This window comes from Xiphophorus hellerii, chromosome 5 (genome assembly GCF_003331165.1).
Source record: "Xiphophorus hellerii strain 12219 chromosome 5, Xiphophorus_hellerii-4.1, whole genome shotgun sequence".
Taxonomy (NCBI): Eukaryota; Metazoa; Chordata; class Actinopteri; order Cyprinodontiformes; family Poeciliidae; genus Xiphophorus; species Xiphophorus hellerii.
Window position 1 is genome coordinate 16366116 of NC_045676.1, and position 9107 is coordinate 16375222.

At 37.6% G+C, this 9107-nt stretch overlaps 2 protein-coding genes across 4 annotated transcripts; both read left to right on the forward strand.

Annotated features, from left to right (window-relative positions):
• The first annotated feature begins 86 nt into the window (after positions 1 to 86).
• On the forward strand, positions 87 to 2565 carry ndufb6 (NADH:ubiquinone oxidoreductase subunit B). Its single transcript, XM_032563711.1, has 4 exons — positions 87 to 357; positions 1500 to 1592; positions 2218 to 2262; positions 2403 to 2565. The coding sequence occupies exons 1-4, from the start codon at positions 178 to 180 to the stop codon at positions 2466 to 2468; spliced, it is 384 nt and encodes a 127-aa protein (XP_032419602.1). The 5' UTR covers positions 87 to 177; the 3' UTR covers positions 2469 to 2565.
• A 1040-nt stretch (positions 2566 to 3605) lies between these two features.
• Positions 3606 to 7958, forward strand: toporsa (topoisomerase I binding, arginine/serine-rich a). 3 transcript variants are annotated; one of them, XM_032563703.1, is made up of 2 exons: positions 3606 to 3716; positions 5120 to 7958. In XM_032563703.1, the coding sequence occupies exons 1-2, from the start codon at positions 3690 to 3692 to the stop codon at positions 7493 to 7495; spliced, it is 2403 nt and encodes an 800-aa protein (XP_032419594.1). In that variant the 5' UTR covers positions 3606 to 3689; the 3' UTR covers positions 7496 to 7958. The 3 variants fall into 3 exon arrangements, with proteins under 3 accessions (XP_032419594.1, XP_032419595.1, XP_032419596.1); XM_032563704.1 differs by having other exon boundaries at positions 3613 to 3760; XM_032563705.1 differs by lacking the exon at positions 3606 to 3716 and adding an exon at positions 3774 to 4030.
• The last annotated feature ends 1149 nt before the right edge of the window (positions 7959 to 9107 follow it).

Here is a 9107-nt window from a genome sequence, read left to right on the forward strand (position 1 = left end):
CAGCCTGTATCCCTCAACCGGTTTCCTTCCTATTATTGTCCAGTAGATGTCACTCTCAGATTAGTCAAACTCTTAAATTGTCTTCTTGTAGCATTTCCGGCTACTCTTGTCTGCTAAGGGAAGTGTCCTCCATGGTGTCATTGTAGGTCTGTCGAGGTTGAACGTTCAAGAATAATAATGTCTGGCTACCCACCAGACGAGAAGCTGCGCTTCCAGCAGCTAGTGAAGCTCCGGAGGCAGTGGCTAAAGGACCAGGAGCTCAGTCACAGGGAGCCAGTGCAGCAGCCCAAACCTCTCGGGCCTGTCGCTAAGTTCTGGGCCGGGTTTCTGGAGCCGAAGAGTCTGTGGAGGCTTTATGTGAGTCATGAAAACACAACAACACGTTATATTAAATGTGATCTGAACTGATATTCAGCTGTATTAAGATAAATGTGCGCCTCATTAAACTTACAATGATATTATGGTGCGAAGATTATTTAGTTAGGCTTAAAGTATCTAATTAAAACAGTGGTCTGTATATAGGCCATTGTTTGCGTATTTTACAATGCAATACCAATTGCTACATTTTCTGTAGTTTATCACTTTAATTAAATTTCAGATAACAGTTTGAGCAATTGTAATTACTGTATTTGCAGTACCCAGAAAATGTATTCTTTCATTGAAGTTCACCAGCAAACAGAGTAAAATGTATGTAGAAGTTAATCATCAGACCTGTGTAGATAAAGCTACTCTGACGGTTAAAATGATTTAATCTTCTCTGCTAATTTTGTAAATCTAACTTCTCTGTTAAGTTCGTAAATCAAAATGACACAGGAACATTTTGAATGGTTAAATTAAAAACAATGCTGCAATAAGTTGCAGCACATAATACTTTTAATGATAAGTGCAGTCTTAAACTTTTTCAACCTGTTGAACATAGGAGAATCCGTTGTAGAAGAAAAATTAAGCATAAGCTGAAAATATGCTTATTTTCAGCATTTCAAATATGCAAGTCTCCAAAACCCCATTTTTGTGGTTCTGGAGACTTGAAGCATGTTTATTTACTCAGTAAATCCTGGGACAAAATATCATGGAGTCAGTGGGGAAGTTGAAGTTTGGACGACTCACTTTAAAGTTCCTACACTGGCTCCCTGTAGCTCAAAGAATACACTTTAAAATACTGCTGTTAGTTTATAAATCACTGAACGGCTTAGCACCACAATTCATTAAAGATCTGCTGTTGTTGTATCAACCTTCATTTGATTTTTTTAATTTATATTTCAACTAAAAGTCTTTAAGTCTTCAAAAGGTATTTGTTATGAAGATGCTATTCAATATGTTCCATGTAACCATTTGATGACCGCACTCAAATACCTTTGCAGCCTTACTGGCCAGTTTAATCCTCGAGTTGAGAAAAAATGGTCATTATTTGTTAACTAAAATGTCTTGAAATTATCTACCTTTTTAAAATCTTTTTTTAAATTTATTTATTTAATGCTGATCCATTTCTGTATTTGCAGACCTACCAGGTGTACAAAGGTGGTGTTTTCACATTAACACGGCTGCTGATACCTGCCTGGCTTGCCCACTACTATGTGAAATACCACGCTGCTGTAAGTTCACAGAAATGGTGACATTTTGTGTTTATTTTTGTTGGGTTTTTTTAATTAGACATGCAGTTAGGGAAGAAATACTCATATCAGTATATTGAAACAAACCCATTTTGTTGCAGTCAGACAAAGAAAGAAAATATAGCTTCAAAGTTAAACTTTTCTGATTTTTTTTTTTTTTTTAAATGTAGGTTTTCATAGGAAGAATTCAATTAAAATTTAGGGTCTGACCTGAGTGAAGTAAAGCAATTATTTGTCTAAAACAGTCCAAAGTTACAGAGCTTTCTTTTTTTGTGTCACTGGAAATCTACAAATACCAAAAACTTACTAACAAAAATAATCAAGAGTGGTGCAAATCTCATATTAGTGATGTAAGGCTGTCAGAATGAAGTCTCTGTTGCAAATTAAAGTGCAGAGACAGATTAGGATCAAAGCAGATGCTTCGGAACAGTAATGGTAGTGTACAGGCCAGAGACACAAAAAGAGACAAGCAGATAATTAAATGTAATTGTAACAAAGGAACTGTCAGGTTGTATTTCTTGCCCTTAATATTTAGAAAATAATTGTTACCAATAAGTGAATTATTTGATCGGGAGAGACTAAACAATGGTGTCATTTTTCTTCACAGCAAAGACCTTATGGCATCGTGCACCTAAAACCCAGGCTTTTCCCTGTGAGTGTGATTTTTTTTTTTCTTTTTTATAAATTCTGACTCTGTTACTTTTATTGCTATGTAATGATAAAGGTTTGTACCTTTCTTTAGTCAACTTTAATGTCATAGACCTGCTCTCTAAGTTGTTTTTTTGTTCTCAGGGTGACACCATTGTTGAGACGGGTGAAGTTCTTCCTGGTCTCCCTGAAACACATGGCCATCACTGAACCTGAAATATTTCATTAATTTTCTTGAGTTTCTGTTGTAAAAAAAACCCCTGTATATTACAAAAATAAACTGTGTACTTTATGCACAAGAACATGGCTCTAATGTTTGTAGAGAAATTCTTTTAACCAGAAATATTTGCTGATTTCTGATTTACTGGTTGCTCATCTGCCAAACAGCAGTTGTCTTAATTCATAAAAATCACCAAGATAATGTACGGAAACAATTGGGGATGTGAATTTTGAAAACATGTGTTTGGGGGATTGGGTGTTATTCTCAGTGATGAAGCCATACGGCAACATGAATATCTGCAGCACAAAATTTAGGAAAACAAACTGGTTTATGAACTTCAGATGGAAATGCTCGTGAAATAACGTGTAGATAAAGTCGTAGCTGCTTTTTCTTTGTTGATTAGAAGCAATCTAAATCAGGGCATGTTTGAAGTCATGCTTTGAACATAGTTGAGGACAAAATTTTATTTTCTAATATTTATTTTTTCCCCCAAAAATTTCAAACACCCTTTTAAGCATTCTAGATTTATAAATGAGAGTTGTGTTTTGCTGAAACGAATTAATTTAATAAAACCCTTGACGCTATTAGTCATTTTGTGTTTTTATTTTTGTTGGATAACAGCCTGTAGGCTCAAGCTGCTTCAAATTTGATGGTCTTATGGAATGAACCTTAATCTTCAGCTGACCCTCGCAAGTTTTCAATGGGATTCAAGTCAGGAGAGCAAATCTATCAATAATGTTCATTCTGGAGTTAGCTTTCTACCAGCAGCAATGTCCAATATGACATGGATGTCATGTTGGAAGGCAAAGCAATAATCCAGGTCCAAGTTTGCCACAAACTCCTAAAGGTTTTGTTTAAAATTTTTAACATACCCTCACCCTTTGGTTATGATCCATTCCTCACTTGCGGTATTTTCTTTCATTGAAGGATCCTCACCGCATGTTTTCCTGTAGGTTTAGCGTTCTTTAGGTTATAGACATACATTTTTGTGTGCAAAGTAAAAAATAACGTAAGTGTCCACAAATAGATCTATGGTTTCGGAAAAAGGCTTTGTTCAAAATTCTATGCTCTGCACAACAGAACTTAAAAAAACATTGCGAACGGACTATGTTTTATTTTGAAAGGCGGAAGTTGTGCACAGGTCTTCCCGTTGTCAAGCCTGCCTTATGAAATGTGAGGAAGGAAATGTTTAACGATAAATTTGTCTTGGAATGAGCGAGTTTCTTCAAGGAGAGAAGGTATAGTTAGTTTTCGACCATATACGTGTTCAATAAAGTAACAGGTGCATGCTAAACAACTTTTCCTAAAGCCGACTAACTAACCAGCTCTAGTGCTGCTAGCCTTCGTAGCTAAATTTAGCTAGTCTGCTAACTTTAACCGAGTTGATCCATAAATGACAGTTTCCAGTTAGTTTTTCCTCCCAGTAATATAAATGTGTTTTCAAGAGAAGAGTACACACTAACTCCGGGGTTAGCGATTTTAGTGCCTGTAATTCTTTATGGTTTCTTACACTTAGAAGGAATCATGATTGTCCTTACCACACCTTGTTAAGGTAAAGTGGTTTTAAAATTGTTTGAGTATTAAACGGAATAAATTAATTTTGAGCTACTAAAGTTTTCAGTTAGTTTGCTTTTTTTCTCGTATAAATCCAGTTCCAGTGACATAAGCCTTTCTTTAACAGTGCAGTATCATTTAGGATTTCATGTAAACACTATAAAACGGCACTTGATCGTGTGTGAACCCAATGAGGTTGATCAAAAATATATGTACAGTATTTCTTCCACATCTGAAGGGCTTGCTACAGCTTTAAAAAGCTTTAATATTCGCAACTTATTGTGGATATTTTAAAGGATGCTGGCCGATTTGCTAAAGTTTTAGTCTCAAAAGCTACACGACCCTCTAAAAAAAGAATGTTCTCTTTTTTTATAAATGCCCACTATTTAAATATATATATTAAATGAAAGAACTGCAACTTTATTGGTATTATTAGGTGTCAAAATAAAGAAAAATAACCTTTTATAAACAGTGAATATCTTAATTGGAATGTTACATATTCAGGGAATATCCCATGCACCATAACTTTATTGTCATTCTGTTGTAGATCGTCAGATAATGCATGTAAAGTAACTTTATAAAATCTACTCTAAGTCTATGGTTGGGTGTTGGTGATGTGGCTCCAAAAATACTATCTACTGTACCTACCGGAAGTTTCTCCAACCAGCAATATCTTAGTTGGAGAATGGATCATTACTTTTCACCTTTTCTAAGGTGCCTGAATTGGCGTCAGAACATTCAACAAAAGGAAGTAGTAGTAAATGAAGCATACTAAGATAAAACATCAAATTTAAGTTTTTTTGTTACGGCAACACAATATCATGCTAATGTGATGTACTGAAATTGATCATCCACTCAGGCTTTCTCTGCTGCTAAAATATTTTTGAGTGTTAGTTCAAAGGCCATTAAAGTAAAAAGTCACCCAGAAACACCAACTAAGTTGTCTTCATTTTGTCATGCAAATCTTCAAGAAACTTAAAAAAAAAAATAGGGCTGTGATTTTGTGAAATTGTTTCATGACTGTTTTTTGTTTTTTTTTAAATTGATTAATTTTTCAAAATGGTTAACTTTCCTTTTTCCTCATCAGATCATGTCAGCAATCAAGGTTGCCCTACAGCACAGCCCAAAGGGTGGGAGGCGTAAAACCTCTAAGACGATGTCTGCAGAGGTGTCTCCAGACTCCAAGTGCCCCATCTGTTTGGACGTATTTCATAATATGTCTTACTTGGACCGCTGCCTCCATAAATTCTGCTTCCGCTGTATTCTGGAGTGGTCGAAGAACAAACCTGAGTGCCCACTGTGCAAACAGCCGTTTAGTTCAATCTATCACAGCATAAAATCTGATGAGGACTTTCAAAAATATGAACTGAAACAGCAGGTGGAAAATTCCTCATTTGGTTATTTCGAAGGAGTTCGGTTTCGATACCGAACGACTCTCACTGGAGTTCATCGACAGATGAGAAGAACCTCTCCGCCTCCAGATAACGGGGTAATGTTTGAAGCTTCCTCAAATTTACCCCAGCAGAGACGGGATCGATACATTCGCCGCATGATGATGAGGTTGGCGGCTAAGAGGAGAGCTGCAAATGAAGGCAGAGCCGTGAACAATGTCAGGGAGCAGGAGATGATCAACTTCAGAAGGGAGCTGTACAGAAGGGGGGTGAGGGTGAGGAATGTGAGAGACGGCGGGCGCTCCAGAGACACATCCGCTGAATTTTATAGAAGAAATCCTGCCTGCCTACACAGACTCATCCCCTGGCTAAAAAGAGAACTGATGGTGCTGTACGGGGCCCACGGCTCTTTAGTCAACATAGTTCAGCATATCATCATGTCACGCATTACACGCTACGATATGGAGGAAGGGGCCATCCAGGAAGAGCTCAGACCTTTCCTGCAGGGTCGGACTGAACACTTTCTGCACGAGTTCATCAATTTTGCAAAGTCCCCCTTCAATATGGAGGCCTACGACCAACATGCCCTTTATGATTGCCCTGCACCCTCCTCCAATGAGCACAGCAGCTCTAACTCCTCTGTAATCGCCATTTCAGAGGACGAGGAAAACTCTGCAGAGATGGAACCTCCTGGGAACTCAGCATCTGCTCTGAGTCAGTCTTTGTGGGACGATGAGACTCCGGGGCCTTCGTATTCAACAACAACAGAGCCCAGCAGGCAAGACCTTCAGACAGTCCTGGACTTGGATTCAGAAAGCAGCTCAGAAGACGAACAGCGAACGTTTGGTGCTTCGCCACCACAAATTAGATCTTATAGCCCAACGGATGTTGCTCATGCAGACGGCACCAATGAAGACTGTGCATCTTCTGATGGTGATGACTGTTTTATTGTGGGATATGTTAAGCCTACAACAGAAAGGACTCCAGAGCTGGTTCATCTGTCTTCTGACTCTGATGGTTCTTCTGTTGAGGAGAACCAAGAGGCTCCTCTTCAGTCGCAACACATCCGTTTCACCAGCTGTAGTCCTGCAAATTCACACAGTAGTGATTCCAGTAAGGCTGGAGAAACTAAAAATGGCCAAACAGACCACCATCATCAGTCCTCCTCTAAAGAAAGACTTAGCTCAAACACATACAATACTGGTAGAAGAACAGATAGAAGGTTTGACAGTAGGGAAAGGTCTATTGAGGGGCATAAATCAAAGGAGAGAGACCACAAGAGAAAGAAGAGACACTCAAAGAGCAGAGGGTGCAAGTACTCTAGCAAAAGCCCAGCAGTTTCTCAAAGCACTTTCAGTTCTCATGCTCGTCGTGGAAACTTCTCAAAAAGTGATGGAATGCATGCAAGGAGGGACAGCGACCACAGCTACCAGTCATACACCCATTACAGACGAGAGAGGAATGGTAGCATAACTCACTACACACAGAGACGGTCCTACTATTACAGCAGCCACAAGTACAATCGCTCTAAATCCAGGAGCCGCAGCAGGGACTCACCTCACCGACGAGACAGGAGGCGGTCTCGATCCAGAGCGTTTTCCAGCAACTCCTCCTCTTCGCCGGAAAGGAAATCTCATCATGACAAGCCTGGCGGCAAAAGGAAATATAAAGCTAAACATTTGGCAGAACCATCCAAGAACACCCAAAGTGGCCAAAGTGACTCCATGTCGTTGACAAAACACAAGAAGAAAAGCAAAGAGAAGCACCATAAAAGATCCAAAGAGAGGTCAAGGAAGAGAAGCAGGAGTGGGAGCACAGAGGTCATCGATGAGCGACACAAGCACCACCATAAGAAGAAGAAGAAGCACAAGAAGAAAAGTAAAAAAAGCAAGAGTTCCGAGCGCAAAGCAAAGTCCTCACCGAATGTCATTACAATTGAAAGCGACAACGAGTCTTTTGCCAATCACAGCATCATCCCTGTCGGTAGAACTACTGAAAATACTTTCATCGATTATGCTGCTGATGACGGAGAAAACCCTGACACAGTGGACCAAGCTTCACAATCACATTGATGGATTAAATGTCACAAGAGCTTGCCACAAGTATTTTGCATCAGAACAGTCTTTAAACTATCAGGAGTCCAGCTATTTTATTTTATTTTTTGTTACTCTGTTTTTTCACAGTTAATTCCATATATCACTGATGTATGTCTGACAAACAATGGATGTTTTACAGTTCAAAACAAATTATCTTTAATGACATTTTGTATCAAAACTGTCTGGTATATCCACCATGATGTAAAGTGTAATTAAAGGCTGTTTTACATGACAGTGCAAACAAGGTAGAGGGTAAATATTTTTGAATTGTATATTTTACAAGTGTGAGCTGTTATTTTGTTAAAATATTGCAATGTGCCGAGGTTTCTGTATATTAAGGGATTTTAAGCCTTTCTGTTATAATTATGGCACAGATCTACTTTTAACTGCCAATAATTTAGTTGTTACCATTAAAATGGCACTGTGATTTAAAAAAGGACTTTTTTGTATCAAGTTTAATTTAAGAATTAATTCAAAAGGGTTACCTTGGATGATGTTTACTGGTGATGTTTATAATGAGCAAGTAAGTGCATAATATAGATTCATTATGCACTTACTATTTTTTGCACTATGTTTCAACAAATAGTAAACTCAGGAGACTTTCCCAAAAGATTAACATATTTAAATCATTATGCATCTGTCAGAAACAGGATAAATATACATCTGCCACATCTACTGGCACTTGATTTAAAAAGAGTAAATAAATAAAAGTTGTTTACATTTTTATTCTGAAAAAACAGCATGTCAAAACCTTTTTCTACCCTTCTTAGAAATTTGTCAAGTCAGTTTAATTGATTATTTTGAATTTCAATCAACTAGAGGTAGGAATAACTTCGGTGGAGCCTGCATAAGTTAGAAATTTCAAATCAAGTATTTTCAAAATAGTGAAACAGTGGGTGTTTGTGTCTTTACATGCTTCTGCGGTCAGAAATGTATTAAACAAGACAGTTTTTAAAGGGAAAACATTAGATATTACACGAAGTACTCTTGTTTAACTTGATCTCCCATCCAGAAGGGGGCAATCTAGTAACAATGATTTCTCTCAAAAACGGACAAGACCTACACAGATTACGCATGCACTGAGATTACGGCGACATCTAGTGGATGGGATAATGATTTAAAAAATTGGAAAACATGTATATCTAAATTAGTATCTTAGTAGTATCTAAATTACTACGATATTTTTAAGACAATCGCTTGTTTATACGTACAAACGACATGACCTTTTAGAGGTCTTAAAGAAAAAAAAACATGTGGTGTTGAAACCAATTTACATGAAGTTGACACAATTAACAGTGAGCTCCAGCCCTTTCTGCTTTTAAAGGTTGGATGTCATTCAACTGTGAATCATCAGTCATTTGTTAAATATATTTATGATGCCTTTCATTTATTTTGGTGCATCCGGCAATTCTTCATTTGATATTCAACGATCTAATCGCCTAATAAATACATACAACAACCCATAAATATATTACAACAAATTTCGCATATTTATTTATATTACAGATAGTTAGATTTAAGTTGCAGACGTGTGCTGAGTTTCTGCGTTCATTCATTTTCCAGACTCTTCTTCACCTCTTACCTTTTT